This window comes from Chelonoidis abingdonii, chromosome 4, assembly GCF_003597395.2.
Source record: "Chelonoidis abingdonii isolate Lonesome George chromosome 4, CheloAbing_2.0, whole genome shotgun sequence".
NCBI classification, from domain to species: Eukaryota; Metazoa; Chordata; order Testudines; family Testudinidae; genus Chelonoidis; species Chelonoidis abingdonii.
In genome coordinates this window covers 90,149,971-90,168,609 of record NC_133772.1, presented here as the reverse complement: position 1 = coordinate 90,168,609, position 18,639 = coordinate 90,149,971, and the positions used below count along the sequence as shown (strand labels likewise).

At 44.5% G+C, this 18,639-nt stretch overlaps 1 protein-coding gene across 1 annotated transcript in view; it reads left to right on the top strand.

The window, feature by feature from the left end:
* The first annotated feature begins 1,319 nt into the window (after nt 1-1,319).
* Nucleotides 1,320-18,639, top strand: part of LOC116832816 (transmembrane protein 151B-like) — a 31,689-nt gene continuing 14,369 nt past the window's right edge. Inside the window, exon 1 of the mRNA XM_032793880.2 lies at nt 1,320-2,277. Coding sequence (XP_032649771.1) covers nt 2,185-2,277 — 93 coding nt within the window. The 5' untranslated portion in view covers nt 1,320-2,184. The remainder of the gene's footprint in view (nt 2,278-18,639) is intronic.

Below are 18,639 nucleotides of genomic sequence, written 5' to 3'. Positions count from 1 at the left end.
GTACTTACATGCCTGTGCTTAATTTGTGCTTTTGATAATCTACCTTCTAAAAAAATCTGACGTCTTGCACCTCCAGAAAGGGCATCTCGCACCCACAGGGGGTGCATGCACCCCAGGTTAAGAACCACTGATCTAGATAATACTTAGTCCTGCCTTGAGTGCAGCAGACTGGACTAAATGACCTCTCAAGGTCCTTTCCGGTACTATGATTCTATGATCTTGAAACAACCCTCCATAGTCAGGTCTCCAGTTAGCTGGAGCAGTTCTGTGCCTCACACTTGCCCTTGTAACAGACTCTTGTTAGATATGCAAGGAGTGTGCAGCTAGTGCTTGACCCACACTGAATGAACAAGTACCCTTAACCCATTTAGTTCATTCAGATCCACTCTTCTAGGAAATCCCAGCACCACTCACTGCTTTCGGTTGTGCAAGTGAACTCACCCACCAAGCACCCCTCTCTGCTCCAGAACCCTCCTGGCCCTGGCCGACCACCTGATGGACCCACCAGCTTCTTTAAACCGGACTAGAGTTTATCAGAAAGGGAGCCAGCTTTAAAAAAGTAACATTATATGGTGGGACTGGCTGTGGGGATACTAAAGCCAACAGAGATGCTTTATGTTTGCTCACTTGCCTGCTTGTGAGACTTTAAAAGGCATTTAAAAAAATATACACTTCCAGGGCACAAAGGGAGAAAGGGATCCCAGGAGATGAGTCTCACAGGCGCAGAGCATAATGAAACATACTGCAAACATGCAGGGATGCAGCATGACATCCCTGGTCAGACTGAGGGAAGTACTGTACGGAATGAACGCTCTGAGCTCCGGCTGCAGGGAGCAGGAAGAAATATGGACAGCGGCACCCAGTTTGCAGGAGGCTGCAGTTGTATGGAGGGGAATGGGGGACCGGGGATCTGTTGGAAACTAATGCGAACAAAAGAGGCTAAGGAAGCAGTGAGGTGTGTGGTGGGGGAAGGGAGGAGGCAGAAGCGAGCCTAGGGGCCTTTCCTTGCAGGCTCGCATGTCAAGTGAGAGGAGGCAGAGGTGATGGGCGCCGGAGTGTGGTGCAGCTGAATGAAAGCGCTCGTGCTGCAGAACAATCAAGGCCACCGCCGTGGGGAGAAGGCGGAGAACAAGCCCAGGGCTGGGTTGGTTATTGCAGGGGGCGCAGGTGTGTGATCCCAGAGTTATGCATGGGATCTTTCGTGGGGCGTGTTAATACCGCTCCAAACAGCAAAGCCCTCGCGCAGCGCTGAGAGCCCCGTGCCTCGGGGCAGGAGGGAGCAACTCACCCAAACGGGCTGGAGCTGTGCTGTGCTCGGACCAAGGCGGCCCAGGATATTCCCGGGCCACTCGCGGCTGGCTGGCCCCGTGCACAGAGAGGCGCTAGCAGGACACTGGGATTTCTGGGCGCGGGGAAGATTCCTGCGCACTGTACTCCCGGCAAACAGGAGCTGTGGCTTGTTTATCCAGGTGGCGACACATGCAGAAGGTTGTTTTTAAAACCAGGGCGGCTGCCCAAGCGCGACATCCCTCCTGCTGGCCAGCCAGCGGCCCGGGGAGGAACGTGACGGCTCGTCTCAGGGAAGCCAAGGATGGGCTTTGGAAAGGACGCTCCGAAGTTGGCAGGGACTAGCTCCACTGCACACTCCGGGGCTGCACACGCTGAGGCGATGCACTGACCCGGAGCGCAGGCGGGGAAGCTGCACCCCCGGAAGGGAAAGGAGACACTGCCTGCCTGCAAAGCAACCTCTCCAGCTCCGAGAGCGGCCAGCGTTGTCCTGGCTTTTGATCCCTCGGGTTAACGATCCGGGGCTGTACTGGATTGCCAGGCGGACTTCTCACGCCGGTTGGTGGGAGGCACTTCCCTAAATGCGGCTTCTGGCGTTGACTGATAAAGTGACCATGATTGCAACGCCAAGGGACTGAGAGTGACTTACACACAGACACATTCCCCCTCCCCTCTTCATTCGGATTGTGGCGGCTGGTGCGTGTGTGGGGACCCGGCTCTGAATCGTGTGGATTCTGCAGGAGCAGGACTCTGCGTTGGCGATGGGGAGAAACCTGCTGTCCCAGAGCTTTCTTACTGGTAAAATCCGACTGTCCTGCTGGGAGGAGGAACTTGGAAACCCTGCGGCCCCCGGGTTTATTTGAGGTGAGGGGGGCTGGGAGACAGGAATGGCAAAGAATGTCTTCGGAGGTGGAAACAGAACCAGCTGCTGAAACAACTTCGAGCAGCCCAGGGGGAAGAACAGCAGCACATGCAGATGTTCGAGAGGAGGTGAGCAACCCAGGGCATATCTGTGCCGGGGGTGGGGTGAGGGTATCATCGGTGTACCTGTATGCAGTGTGTGGATATATATGCGTGTATGTGACAGCCCCAGCTGGGCGGATGGAGACACACGTATGCATTGTATGCAAACCCAAGAGAAAAGTGATCGGTAATTGGTCTTGGTTCCTGAACTCGGCAGGAAAACCCGGACTGCGGGCAGGGCTCGATCACTTGGGGGGTTTGGTGTTTCTTCGCCCGAATTGGATTAAACAAATGAAACGGCGGGCGGCAATGGGGGAATTTCAGTGCAAGAAAAACAGTCTCAGGGAGCGAGCGGAAAGAGCTGTCGCCGCTTAAGTCTAGCCAACTAGACGGGCATTTGGGGACCTGTATGTGGTTTGTAATGCAAAGGAGAGAAAAATAAGTGATCGTAATGCAGCCTCGCTGGGCTTCTTGCAGCCCCTTTACTGAGGCACTAACCAGTCAGCCGGTATCAGTGGACAAGCCGGTGCAGGGAGATTTAATCCCACCCTACACAGTAGAGAATATCCTCCCATGCCCCCAGCAGGCTCCGGGAGCTCTCCACGGTGCTGGGGTTCTCCCTATGACAGCATCGGATTTACCCTCCACCACACCCTGCAGGACGAGAGAACTGAGTAAGGGGCAGTGCTTTCCCCACCATCCGCCCCAAAAGACAAGGCAGGATCACCCAGTGCTCCTTTGCAGACCCAAGCACCAGGTCCCGAGAAGGGATTGGAGTCTCGCCCTGCTTCTCCTATAAGGGAGTCACAAGAATAGCTCTACTGTTGTCTGGCTGACATTACAGTTTCTTTTTTTCCCCCCTAACCATTGGCTGCTGCAGATTTATAGACTGTCCTGAAGAAATCACTGTCTCCAGACAGAATCATGAAACTGTCTCCAGACGTTTCAGTGTCTCTTGCTGTGATCTCTCTGAAACATGGATACCCTGCAGAACAAGCAGTGGTTAACTTTAATGCCTGCTGACCCTAACCACTAACATTTGCATTTTTCATTGGCCTCTACACAATTACAATACACGGCACCTTTAGGCAAGTACTAAAAATATGAGTGTTCTAAAAAATTCCTAAAGATCAAACAATATCAAAACCCATACTCATACTACACTTTCACATGATTATTGTTATAACATTGCAGTGATGCAATGTAATGTACTGGGTATGTGGAATGCAAACCAGAAGGTTTCAAATAGAAACATTTAAGCTTTGTGTTTAAATATCTAGCAATATAATATAGAACCAAATCCTGAAGTTTTTATTATGGCAAAACTCACCGAGTTCAATGGGAATTTTGCCTAAGTAAGGATTTCAAGATTTGGCCTACAAAAACATACTTTCCCCTCACACCTTTTTCAATTTCCAAGCAAGAATCCAACTGGCTGAGGCCTCAAGTGACTTAAAATAGCTTTGTACGATTGCTCTCCAGGATGATCACCTCTAATCAACTTGTGTTGTCTATTTGAACATTGACATAAAACATATTGACCCATAACCCATTGGCTGAGACAGAGTCACATGACTCAATGATTGTAAATATAAGCACCAGACCATAATCCTATGTTAGAATACATTTAAACTTTTTGTCACACTTAGTGCAGCATTTGGTGTATACTTCTTTGCTCTTCTGCAGTCTCATAGGCTTGTCATCCCCATTATGGGGCCTGAATTATAGGAGGGAGAGGAAGTTTTAAAGTAGTCTGAAGTTAACAACAAATTTAAGTGCTACCTTCTCCCCAAAGGAAATGAATATGAGGGGCATACACTATCAATCAAGGAACCTCTCCACTGTTATTCAGGATAGCTGGGGCTCTGTCCCTGATTCAGAGGGCCACATGATCTTGTAAGTTTAAATAGAGCAGCCTCAGCAAACCCTACATTAAGTTCAGGTATATTTAGAGTAAACCATCACCAACAAAAAACCAAACATTTCTAAAGAGTATAAAACTGACCTTTCAGCTTAGGTTGAAAAAGTTACTACAGGACAATAATGTCATCAGTCAGTGACTTCTAGTATTTTATCCCCATAGTGAGTCACTTTTAAACTTGTGAGGCATAGTTCACAACTGTAAACTTCAACTATTATCATTCTACAATTGCTGATATCACTAGAACTCCCCAATGTAATGACAGCCTAATAGGAGGTCAATAACTGGGTAGAGCTGGGAAGGAATTCTTGATTTAGCCGGTCTGTGCTCCTGAACCACAGAGGGTTTTCACTGTATTAATCCCACCACAAAAATGTCTAGACTCTTAGTGGACATTTCTGAAGATGAGAGTACTTGATCTCCACACTTATGCTTAAATGATCCCCACTCTTAAATTTTTCCTCTAGTCCAATACAAACATTCTGTGTTTAAGTTTACACTAACTCCTTGTCTCATTATTTTAGCCTTATGTAATGAGTCCTTTCCTCCCTCTTCTGCCTGCACAGACAGTTTCTGTGTAATGTTCTTAGGTCCCCCACAGCCTCTTAAGTGTCTGGTATAACATGGGTGCTTATCTATTATTCACATAATTTGTGTGTTCCCGTTTCTTTATAAATCATGGAAGAAAATCTTACGGTGACTAGAAAAGCTTTTAATTGAAAAGACAAAACAAAACTGAAAGTTCCCAAGCTAGTAATAGATGTTTGAAACAGCTGAGTCTAAACAAATACCATTTAAAACAGACCCTTTGAAGAATAATGTGTTCTCAGTTACCTACTGTGACCCTGATCCTGCATTATTTAAGTCAGTGGATCTTCACCATTGACTTCAATGAGTGTAGAAACAAGCCCTAGGACTTAAGACCAATATTCTGTGGTGGTTTACCTGAATGGTATTGACAATTAAAGCATGACCTAGAATTGGCCTCTGCATAATGCCATCAGCTGTTGCAGAAGAAACACAGACTCATTAACAAAGGTTTTGGTAGGGAAGGAAAGGAGAAATGATTTTCCAGGTATTTCAGAAAGCGTTTCTATATCTACATGGATTCTCCAGAAATATTTTCCTTCTCATTTACTTTCTTTCTTGACCGCCTTTTCTGCTCTAACCCACCCTCCTCCATTGTTATGTTTTAACTGCTGGCTGGCCAGGTTTCCCAGATAGGAAATTAGTGTGAGATCCAGACACATACTTGGTGCAAATCAATGTATTTCCATTGATTTCACTGTAGCAATGCCAATTTACCCCAGCTCAGGATTTGGCCTTAAATATCGTAATTTTAAAAGCTCAGTTGGAAGTTTTATTTTAGCCAATTAAACTTCATGAATAAAAAGTCATTTATAACCTTCCATAGCTAAATAATTGCCGAGGAATCAGGATACCAGCAGGAAGTGGCATTTTGAAATATTTGTCTCATCCATTCCTGCAGATTTAAATAGTGCTTGTCCATTGCTGCTTTTAACTTGTCCTTTGTATTAAAAAACTTTAATTGAGTGTGATACAGTGTAATCAGTTAAGCTCTCCAGGTGACAGAGAAAACTACAAGAAGCCATAGGCAGACATTACTGAAATCCGCAGACTCGAGGCTGTGTGACATGATCATAACATTACAGATAAGAGACTGCTTAAGTCATCTCATCCATCTCCTGGTGCCAGTGCAGGCACATGGAGAGCTTATTTCTTATAACATCAAAGAGTGCCATTTATGGTCATGACAGCACCATTTAGTATTGCTACCTTTAAAAATACGGTATTACAACTTTTTAAAATATTGCTTATGTGTGAGCTTCTGTCTCTCTCTAGAGCAGCCAGCATGTTGTGTGACTCTTTTCTCTCTCACACATAAAAGGCCAGACAACACAATGCATTTTCCATTTTGGGGTTTATTTTAATCACAGCATCCTGATTTTTCACCATACTCCCCTCTCTGACATAACTCTAGGCATCTCAAATGCACTTATAATATTCATTTGCCCACTCTCTCCTTGTCATATCATAGTCCCTTGTGTATCCTAATTTATGCCATTTAATAAATTTTAGGTTGAATGCCCTAAATTTTCAGTCATGTATAGTGTTAATGTTAACAATCCCATTTCTCAGTCTTGGAAATGCTAAGAATTGGATCAACTCCCTTTACCTTTCTTTATGACTTAGATTTAAACCCAATATTCTCATGTTCTAAATTGTACCCTGTTTGTGGACTGAATCATAATCAAGGGAAGGTGACAAGAGGCCCAGGAAATTCATGGCATTTTCATCAAATCTTCCCTTTCAGAGAAAGGTTTATGGACTCTGTAAACAGGGAGTACAGCCCCCCAACGCTGTAGATCTTCAGAATATGCAGGAATGGGAACCCCCTTAGTCCCACAGAGGGACATTTCCTCCATGCTACCTTCTTGTCCTCCTCCTTCTAAACTTAAAGGAAGGAGCTGTGCTACATTCTCTCCTTTCTCTGCTCAGTAGAAACAATGGTGAGGGAGGAGGGAAGATTTGTGCTGCTCCCAATCATGTATCACGAGGGTCAGTAGGTGACAATCTTGCAGAGGGCAGTTGGTATCTTTCTCATCTTTGCCCCCTCCAAAATTCCAAAAAGCACCATCCCCACAGAGTTCTGGCAGAGGAGCTTTTGGGGGTTCCCAGATCAGGGGCAGGAGGTGATGATGCCAGAGAAGCACCATTCCCTCCCTGGCCCCTTCTGAATCCCACTGGCAAGATCTACCAAAGTAACATCCAAGATACTAGCAGGGGCCTCACCAGAGCATCATACAGCAACAGCATCACCCTTTGTTTCATATTCTGTCACTTTGGTAATGTGTCCTAGTAACTGGTTCATTTTTGTTTTATTTATATAAACACAGCTGCTACAGACTAGGCTGATATTTCCACCTCTCCAATTCCCTTACCTGATTGCTTTGCCAGAAGACTGTCCCATGTTAGCACATAATCCTTATACTGCTGCTTTGATCACTGTCATAACTAGAAAGGGAAGGGTAACAACCCTCCTGTAGGCAACACTGTAAAATCCCTCCTGGCCAGAGGCACCAAAATCCTTTTACCTATAAAGGGTTAAGAAGCTCAGGTAACCTGGCTGACACCAGATCCAAAGGACCAATAAGGGGACAAGATACTTTCAAACCTAGTGGGGGCGGGAAGGAAGGCTTTTGTTTGTATGTTCTTTGGTTTTGAGTGTGTTCGCTCTTGGGACTAAGAGGGATCGGACATCAATCCATATTCTCCAAATCTTTTTGCACAACTCTCTCATATTTCAAACTTGTAAGTAACAACCAGGCAAGGCGTGTTAGTTTTTATCTTTGTTTTGTCAATTTGTAAATGTTGTTTTGCTAGAGGGTTTACTTCTGTTTGCTGTAACTTTGAACGTAAGGGTAGAGGGGGTTGCTCTGGGCTCTTTGAATCTGATTATCCTGAAAAGTTATTTTGCATCCTGATTTTATAGAGATGAAGTTTACATTTTCTTTTAATAAAATTCTTCTTTTAAGAACCTGATTAATTTTTCAATGTTTTAAGATCCAAGAGTTTGGATCTGTGTTCACCAGGACTAATTGGTAAGGGGATTACCAAGCCTTCCCAGGGAAAGGGGTGTAGGGGTTTGGGGTGATATTTCTCAAGCCTACCTAGGAAAAGGAGTGTAAGGGCTTGTGGGGATATTTTGGGGGAAGAGAAACTCCGAGTGGTCCTTTCCCTGTTTCTTGTTAAAACTCTTGGTGGTGGCAGAGTACCAGGTTTTAACCTAAGCTGGTAGAAATACGCTTAGGGGGCTTTCATGTGGGTCCCCACATCTGTACCCTAGAGTTCAGAGTAGGGAAGCAACCTTGACAATCATATACTAATTCTACATTTTCCGACACTGAAGTGTATTTGCTGCCTGCTGGCCCAATCACCTCACTCATTCAAATGCTTTTGAATCAGGACGGAAGAGGAAAGATCCCTTCCCCTCCCCACCTCTATTCCCCAAGCAAACATAATGCAAGGAATAAACTTGCTTTATTGATACGGATAACCTTACTGTAAATGCAGTTCAAAGTGCCAACCATAGCAGCAACGCAGGAAAATGGAACACCCTTCTTTACAGTTCTTGTAGTTCAAGGGAATATTTGCACTGCATATCCTGTCAACGGCTAGTCCTAGCTTTGCCATTGTGTCTTTTCACATCCTCACTCAGAGTTTCTTGGTTTTTTTTTTAACTTTTCTTATGTCCTGTATTTTTGTCCTGCTTTGTTTTGTAATCATGTGTCTGTGCTCTGGGTTCTGGGGTTGGCTCTGGACTCTGTCCTCCTCACCAAAAGTTTATGATAGTGAAAAAAATAGCCAAGAAACTGCACTTGCCTGAGTCTGAGCTTCAAATGGCAGCTATAACTCCAGCAACATGTGCATTTTAACAGTAGTGTCCTGCCACAGGACTCTAGCAGTGTGGGCTTCCTCCTAGCAGAGTGTTTTTTAGTACCTATGAAATTCCATCAGTTTGGATTTCCTTTCAGTAATGCTCTGCTATTGATACCACTCAGAAGAAAAAAACATGAGAAACCATCTGATGGAACTACATGATCAAAATTGCACTAGCCCCTGAAAACCTCATTAATGTAATAAACAACCTTCATTGCTTCATCTGTCTGGTTTATTTAGGACTAAAGTTCATCCTGCTCTTCTAATTGACTCTCCACATTCTTCCAAGCATTAAAATATAAAGTACAAAATAAGGGCTGTGTAGCAGAGTGGCTCTCTGCTCCGGCGCTGAAGGGGTTAAAAACAGCCCAGGAAAGGGGCTGGGGCTGGAGCAAGCAGCCTTTTGAGCTGGGCTCATTGGGGGAAGTGGCAGCAGCTGGGGCTCTGCCCCAAACTGAGCCACAGGCCCTTATAAAAGGGCAGAGAAGCTAGGAGCCCAGAGAGTCTCTCTCTGAACACAAAGAGAGAAGGGCCTGGCTGCTAGAAGCTGAGATAAGGTACCTAGGGTGAAACAGGGCTGGGGAAAGGTAGAGGAGCTCCTGCCTGGAAAGCCCCAGGCTGTGGCCTAGAATTACGCCAGGAGGTACTGGGGTTGTAGGGTGCAACCCAGGGGTAGGCCAAGGCAGCAGGTCCAAACCCCTTTGCTGATGATGAGTGGCTGATACTGCAGTCTGCCCCAGGGCATGGGGCTAGACAATGACTGGCAGTAGCCAAGACACTGAAGCAATATGGGGATAGAGGATGGGGGGTTCCCAGGGAGGGGAAACCCCAAAGAGGAAGGGGTTACTGCTGGGGGGGCAGAACCCCATGTAAAAGGGGCACTGGGGTCCAGGGAGGGACATGGGGCCAGTAGCAGAAGCCAGAAGGCGGATTGCTGGCCTGCAGAGGGTGCTCCAGCTGCAAGTTTGAGCTAATTCCCAGGAGTGACCCGCAGGAGGCACTGTGGGGGTGAGTCATGCCTGGTTACAGGCTGGTGTACACTGAAAAATTACATCGGCATAGCAACATCTCTCAGGAGTGTGAAAAAATCCACACCCCAGAGCGATGTAGTATAGCCAAACTAATCCCTGGTGTAGACAGCACTAAATGGATGGAAGAATTAGCTACCACCCATCAAGGAAATGGATTACCTACAGTGATGGAGAACCCCTCCTGTCACTGTAGTAATTGTCTACACTGAAGCATTACAGTGTTGCAGCTGTGTAGCTGTTGCATTTTAAGTGTAGACATATCCTAAGACTCAAAGAAACATATAAGGTGGGTCCTTAAATACATGTGGTCAAATCTTCAGCTGGTGTAAATGGGGTAGCTACATTGACTTCAATGGATCTAGGCCAGTTTAAACAAGCTGAAGATCGGGCTCATGAATTTAAATGGTATGGGACTGAATCAAATTGATTGTAACCACTGTGTGACAATGTATAGGAATAACTGCTACTTATTGGATACTCAAAGGAGCAGTAAATTCTCTTACTGGGCCATATCCAACAATGCAGCATCAATACAACTCTTGTGGAAGGCCTGGTTTTCCCAGTCATGAGTGATCTTGGACTATATCCCTGAAGGAGAAATGGAATCGCAATAAACAAAAGTGAAGACAATATTATGCCCTGCTAACCCCTCTTCTCCCACCACTTCAGATGGAGAAAGCTCTCCATGCTTGAAACCCCAAGAACACTACTTGTTTTTCTCTTTACTTTCCCCTGCTTCATCAGGGGCCTCATACTGTGGCTAACCTCTCTCTGGCAGAGAACAGTTGGACCAGTCTCCCTCTGATGCTCACAAAGGCTGCTTTTCAGCCAGTGGAAGTTTTTGCTAGAAAGTGGTGTAACGTACATCTTTTCCCTGGGAACAGAGCATGCTGCCTCTGCTGGGATCCCAGCCTTTGCTTGCTTCAGTGCAAGGGACCCACCTTGGGTCCTCTGAATAAGAGTGTATCAATCATTTCCTTATCTTAATCCTTCCAGCCAGTACAATTTGAGACTCTGTATCTGTGCCTGATATTCCTTTTCTTGCCATCTCCTTCTGCCTCTTTGCAAAAGATGGTAGCTATGTTTTTATCTCATCAGGAGATGTTCTGAAAAATGGAGGCAAAAAGACTGAGAAGCTCTGAAGTAGCACCTAGTGAGTAGCATGAGTCTTTAGGGGAGTTTCTAGTATACTGTAGCACATTCTCACTGGCAAATGTTAGACAACAATTGAAACAATAACCATTGAAAGGTTTGAGTCATTATGACAACACGGTTACAGTGCCATAACTAAGATTGTGTTCACTTAAATAAGGAATTCAAGCACTTTGCTTTTGATGAACAAGCCAGTGCATCTTCCCCAAATTTTATGTATATAATCTCTGAGGAAAACTTGGAGTTTCTAGAAAATCAGCTAATTAGTTTCCAAAGTCTAATAAATGAAAAATTGGCCCACAAAAGAGTGTGCTGAGTCTTGTGGTTTTTCAGGCCCTTTGAGCTTAAAAATTACAACCTGTAGAAAAAACGAGGAGTCCTTGTGGCACCTTAGAGACTAACACACTTATTTGGGCATAAGCTTTCATGGGCTAAAACCCACTTCATCAGATGCAAGGGGTGAAAAATACAGAGGCAGGTATAAATACATAGCACATGAAAAGATGGAAAGATACATATGCTGTATATTTATACCTGCCTCTGTATTTTTCACTCTGTATCTGATGAAGTGGGTTTTAGCCCACCAAAGCTTATGCCCAAATAAATGTTAGTCTCTAAGGTGCCACAAGGACTCCTCGTTTTGCTGACACAGACTAATACAGCTACCACCCTGAAACCTGCCAATCTGCAGAAAGTAAATTTAAAAATAATGTACATAGAGTTCAGTGAGGTCTCTGGGTTATGTAATTATTTTATTAATTTAAAAAGAAATGTGGCTTATATTAAAACTGTTGATTTACATGGTCATGAGCTGAGTGAGCCTGTAGTTTATGATGACCTGGACCTTCTATCAAGCAGTAGCTGTTGGTTCATCTTGGATCAGGAGCTCTGTCACAGTGGTCATCCAGTTCTGGAGTCACCAAATCGTCTGGGCACTATGTAACTGAGCAATGGCTACTTTCAATCTCAATATCCCTGGGAAATTAATACACACTTTTGTGCATCGATCAAGGTTGTTCTGTACATAACATACCTAACATAAAGCCACAAAAGCATAGAAATGAAAAGTGAAGGTACCCAATAGTACACACCTCTACTCCTCTTCCTCCACCCAGAGATACAACCCCCCCCCACCTTTGGAACAATCACTATGCACCACAGACAACATACATCACAACCTTCACTCCATCCCAGTAGAGATCCCAGCCCTCCGTTCCCCAAACATGAGTCTGATGTTCCAGGAACATGCAAAATGTAGTAAGGCGTGAGGGCTGGCAGAAAGCTGGTGATGGGTTTGGGGAAGGGAGTGCTGGAAGGCTGGCATCCCTACTGGGGCAGAGTTACGGTTGTGACGTTGTCTGTGGTGTATGGTGGTGATTCCATTGGTGTGTGGATGTCTGGGAGGAGAAGTAGAGGGGGTGTACTATTAAGTGCCTTAACTTTTTATTTCTTTGCTTTTGTGATTTTTGGATTAGGTATGTTATGTACAGAGCAACCTAACTACCACACAATGTTGTGGTTCTGGGTACTAATATAATACCTGCTGGCTCATTACAGAGCACTATGTTAATCCCCAGTTCAACATCCAGCCCTCTGAGGGCTCCATAATCTACAAAGCACAGGAAAGGGAAGTGACATCTGAGTTCAGAGAGGAGGGAGCAGAGGCTGCATGGTAACTAGAGCAGTGGGCTGGAAGCAGCCTGGGAACTGGGACTGAAGGGCTGAGAACCAAGCTGGGAAGCAGCCAGTTGCAGGCAAAGGGACAAGTGGTATCTACAGCTGGTGGCCAGCCAGAAAGAGCCTGCAGATTGGGGTAACTATGTGGAGTGGCCTGAATGAGACCACAGGTGCTGAACAAGGGGACTGGACTCTGGCTGGATGATGTGAAGGTCAGTGTGTGCTTATCTCCAGGAAAGGGGAGGGCTGGAGTGATTACTCCTGGCATGAGAAGCCCCACTTTGACACCACTGGACTACATCTAGGGGCTGCATTAGGACCTGTGGAGTACCATCCCTTTTGTGCTGTAACTTAAAGCAATGGTGCCTAGGTAATCTGCATCCCATTTCCAGCAGCTCTAGTAAAGAAATCCTCTGTTACCAAAGCCATCAGTGTTCTAGGGGTTAGAGCTGGAAAAGTCTAATGCCTGGAGCACCTACAGCACTTGCCCCTGACCATGTGGAACCAGCCATCTAGGAGCTGATGTATCCTCAACAAACTGGTGAAAGCACTGGGATCCCACCAATAGCTCAAAAGAGAGGAGAAGAAACCCTTCCAATTGGCAAGAGGTTGAATGGCTGGCCAGAAGTGCAAGTACCAGGTGCAGGAAGCAAACATCCAGAGGACTGTTCTTTGGATGAAATGAGACAACAGGTTAACAGTAGGTGTGTCGTAGGAGGGGGAGAATGACACCCTACCTCTGTGCTCAAGGTGTACAATAGAGTGGACCCTACTACCCTACTGGGATTTCAACACCAAAGAAAGATGGTTTATAACAGTCTGCTGGCCTCACCACAAAGTCCTGTGGCTTTGGGGGTGTGGGTTGGAATCCCATAGCTACCACAAGTTTGTAACTGACGCCATTGCAGGATATGACTACTCCCAAGCTGCCTGGCCTTCTCTTCATACCCAGCTCCCAGGCTGCTGCTTTGCATTTTCAGGGTGCCTTTAATATGGTGATTTAAAATCGCTTCACAAACATGAATTCTCAATGTCCCTTTGAGGCAGGTGGTGTGTTTTCTATTATGGATGGGTATATTCAGTCACAGCAAGATTAATTGAGGACACAATGAGTCAGTGGCAACAAAACCCAAGACTCCTGGCTCGGACACACTGGATAAAATTAAACTGCTAAGTGGATGTGCCTCAGCTGAAGTCCTCTAACTGCTATGCTGTCAGAATCTTTGGCAGAACTTGTCTGTGTGACCTTCCTTTTAGGAGGCAATATTTACCTTCAAGTCTCTCTTCTCCCAGAGAAGTGTTGACTGCAGAGATTCTAGCTGGTATTAATAGGGGCACTATTATAATTACCACATTGCCAGGGTCCTTGCTACATTTGACAAGGTGTGGATGCAAGGAACCATACTCAAACCCCACTTTTCTGTGGCAGCATTGCTGATGCTGTAACAATGGCTGGACACTACTGTGAGGATCACACACTGCTAGCACTGCGAGGAAGCTACCACAGCTGATGCCTGACCCTTGAAGACACTTCAGTGATAGAAGTTTCCTTACAGTAGCGTTAGCTGCCACAAACAGATTATTACTGTGAGGAAGCTGTTACATGGATTCACAAGGCAGGTGCGTGTGGAGTCTAACCAGAGAGTCATAACATAGGGTAAAAATTGAAAACTGTCTAGTTAAAAAGAGAAAAAAACTGCAGAGGTATGAGAACAGAACAATTATTTTTATAGGGCCTGAGCCAAAGTTTACTGAAATGAATACACATACTAACATTGACTTCAGAGGGGTGTGGATCAGTCCCATAGAATACTTCTTTTGAGGATTTCACAGAGCTTTATATTCACAAATTAAGTCCTACAGGATCCCCATGATGTAGAAAGGGATTATTATGATTATTTTTTTATTCTAAGTGTCTAGGTAAATTGAGGCATAAGAAGTCAAATGACTGGTCTAAGGATAGTGAATTTATGGTAAGGTCAGGCACAGAGCCTTGCAGTTGTAGTTTCCACACCCCTGTGAAACCCACAAGCCAATTTTGCTTCCTTTGAAAGCTATAGTGACAGTCTTGAACAGATATGTATGACACTGGCAGGTGTAGAGACTATGCATCCCAGTTTTACTGGTACAGTCCTCATTTTTCATATAACATCCTGGTGTCTCAGGAATTTCTTTCAGATCATCTTACATTTCCTGTTTGTTTTTTCATTTCATCAATCAAATCTCTTTTAATGCAAAATCTATGTTCAAGACACAGTGCTGTATGAATAATAAAACTTGCTCTGTCCTTATCAGAGATAACAAACAGTCCCATGGAATGAGAGTTCAGTCTGATGAGCAGAATTTGGACTGAAAATTTAAGTGAGTGTCGTCACTATCAGCATCTACTTTGAGTAAAAAAGTAGCTTTAACAGTTATTCAGCACTGGATGATGAACTCATTCGGAATACAAAATTACTGGAAAAAGTCCTCCTCTCCTAGAAATATACATGTTGAGTTGCTGCTGAGTCGGAATGCAGCAGCAGCAACATCGGCACACATTTTGAAAGGTGGTACTTTTCTGTGCATTCATGTTTGTGACCATGTAAAAAGCTACCACAGAAGTGGGCCTTTTATAAAATTCTGAAAAATCAGTCACCTTATTGATCAGGATCCTCTGCTTAGACAGCTACCTAATTTTTTGGCCCTCACCACTGTAGAATGTGAATGCCTTAAACTCAAAAATGGATTTTGGGCCAAATTATTTTCTTCATGGCATTGGTGTTGAAATAGGAGGCATTCCCACCTGTTCTAAATATATTACATACACTGGCTAAGATCCAAATTTACTTCTCTTGGGTTTTCCTTTACTTCTAACTTGAAGAACAAACAAGCACCGCACAAGAGCTTGCCCGTTAACTTGACTGTTTTCAGGGTTGGAGGCTCCTTCTGTCCTTGCCTCTGGTTCCCTCTTCTTCAGAGGGAGGCTCAAATGTTTTTATAAACTAGGTTAAAGTCAATAGCCCCCATCTGGGATGGTGGCCAGTGTGAGTCAGTAGAACAGCTTTGTGCATTTATGGAAGGTTCTAGAGCCTGCCACTTGTACCAATCAGCTGAAGAGTTCTGCCTCTCTCTGCTGGGTACTATAACCTGCCCTCTTGTTTCAGGCTATTACTGAGGAGAGAATTTGCCCCCCTTCATTTTTCATGGCCTTCTCTCTCTAAACATTTGGACTGATAACTTGATTTAATGAGAGGAAAACAGAAGCTGCAGACATTTAAAACCAAAAGAGATTCAGGAGCACAAGAAGCAGATGGGAGTGATAAGGATTAAATCTTCTGCAGAAATAAATACCTCTAGGTTTGACACTACAAAGGCACGGAGTGTGTGAAGACTTTTTTTTAGATCAAAGGAAAGAACATTTCTGAGCAGCATTTGACACCATAGCTTTTAAAAGGAGAGTTATTGAACAAAGATTTCACTTTGATTGGAATTCCATCCCAGAAGAGCAAACAGTGCATTTTTAACATATACCCAATAACAAACAAGTGCTGTGGGGAAATCATCCTGGATGCTATATGACTCTTTCCATTAAATTCTCCCCTTGTATTTTCCTCTCTACACTTTGGCAGCTATGCTTTCAGCACTTCCTGTTGGCTGAAGGCCATGACATATAGGTCCACACCTTGAAATTCAGGAGTGGTCAGCTTCCTAATTCAGGATTGTTGGGAGCTAGAATTTTGGTTCAGGACCTTTTCTAGTTATATGGATGACAAATTAGACCTGATATAGGGGTTCAGCTGGAACTAGATTGAAAAAGGAGCATGTGCACTGATTTTGAATGGTTCACAGTCAGTTAACTTTCTTCTCTAGACAACCCCACCTCCACAGCATTAGACCCAGTTATGCCAACTCCCAAATGGTCAGAAGAAAAGTGGATTGTAATGCAATTCTCATTGGCAGCTTCACAGGGAGTTTTCTGTCTCTTTTCCAAAGCCCAACTGAAGCAAGCTGAGAATATTTCTCTAAAGGGTGGGACGCTTTGGAAGACTGCAGCACCTTGCTGCATGTACAGTGCCACTGTGCTGGACAATATCATTTTATTAACACCCTGGTCATCCAACAGGTAGCCTTGCATAACATTTCTCTTCTCAGGTAAAGCGTTTCCAGAGCCCTCTCTAGATCAAGGTGAAAAGACTCACAGAATTATAGCAAAAATCCATCTCCACTCAGGCATGTCACACTCTACAGCAGGATGGTGTGTAACGTTTGGTAATCCAGTGTCCTTTCCTCATCTCACTGCCCTCATCCTCTGGGCCACATTCATCCCAGATGTACACCCACTAAAGTCAGTGGAATTACACCTGGGATTAATTTAGCCCATCATATTTTTCTTTATTTGCTTTTTCCCTGTCTAGCTCTGTTTCCTCTTCTCTGATTTCCTTTGTGTCCTCAATCTTTTACTTATTTGCCCCTTATCCGATATATAAAAACAAAAAGGCTCCCCCATGTAAACAGTAACATTGGATCACTGCTCACATGAGTAATCCTTAGCCTTGCTGAGTTGTTTTACCATTGAATGGCATCATAAAGGCACTGTGGAGCGATATCCTGACTTTGCAAGAGGCTCGGAAGGGGATGTGGACACACAATCAATCCATATTTCTGCAGCGCTGTGATGCAAACATCACAGTGGAATGCAGAGGCATCCCAGCATGACTGATTGTTATGAGGCTCTCTGACTCCATTTGCCACAATCTCTCCCCACTCCTCACGTCTGCTAAAATGGAATTTGTAGGAAAGAGTTCCTTTTTTTCTTTCTTTCAAAGCTCTTATCCAGCAAATTCCACAGGAACCATATGTGGTACCTGGAAAGGCAACATGCAACATTACAGCTACACATTGAGGATCACTGCAGTATATCATGCTTTAGTGGTGTAATCTTCATTGCCATCCAATTAATTCTTACCTGCGCCCCAACTCTGTGCTATATTCCAGTCTCTTCCTGTGCAGGTTAGTTGCTCTCTCTCTCCACTGTCTGTCTTTGCTATTTCCCTGCCTTTGTTCCATTTACATTCTGCCCATGTCTGGGTTATCCTTTCTCCCTCCTCTCGCTCACTTCCCTCTCTCTCCTTTCTTCTCCGTTTCCCTGTCATTTTTGCTATTTCCATTCAGGCCACATCTGGGTTACCCTATGTTTTTTTCCCTCAGTCTTTCATTTTAGACACAATAGCAGTTTGCTTCAGCAAAATTACAGCTCTTGAGGTCAGCCATCAAAGGCATGCATGGTTTTTTAAAAGGGACAGAGGTCTATTTTAGAAATGCTTTTGCAGTGATTTTTTTTATTAAGTGTGAATTTTAATGCTTTGGAAAGTGGGGAACCAACAGAGGTGGCTTGGAGTCAGGTACAGCACAGTCAGCACTGGGCCCCAAACTATCCACAAAAGAAATGTAATGGATCATTGAATTTACCTGCAACACATTTTCTGCAAATAGACCCACTGCAAGAGTTTTCAAGATTTAATATGTGGAAAACTTGAAGTGGTAGTAACAAGGCAGTTTTTAACTAGAGAGAGAAAAAAATAAACATAGGTCATCATTTCACGTTAGGGTAACCTATTTATTGACCTGTAATTCAAAAACAGTTTGATCAGTTTCCTTTGAATTTTGCAGAAAATGTCTCCCCAGTCTTCAGAGTAAGAATCGTAATTTCAGGTCAAATTTATTTTGCCAGCCAGAGTTACAACTGGACTAAATATAAGGCTTATAATGGAAGCTGCTTGCAACCTTAGCTATCCTCTCTCTATAAGCTGCACTTAGCTAGAAAAAGATATACAGAGAAGGATTGCTTCATGCATCACCAAAATGTAATCGTTTCTGGAGTAGAACACTACTTCTGTCTAACAGCATACAGCAACATTAAATAACAGTTTAGAACAGAAAGTAAATAAGTTATTCAATTAAACATAGGCTCCATCTTTGAGTTACCAGGGGGTGCTTGACCCCCTGCTTCTCCCCAGGCTCTGCCCCCACTCTACCCCTTCCTCCCAGCCCCACCTCTTCTCACCCTCGCCCTGCCTCTTCCTGCCCCTGCTCCACCCAGTTCCATCCCCTCCCCTGAGCACACACTCCCTCCTCATACATCTAGAAACAATGAGTGAAGGCCAT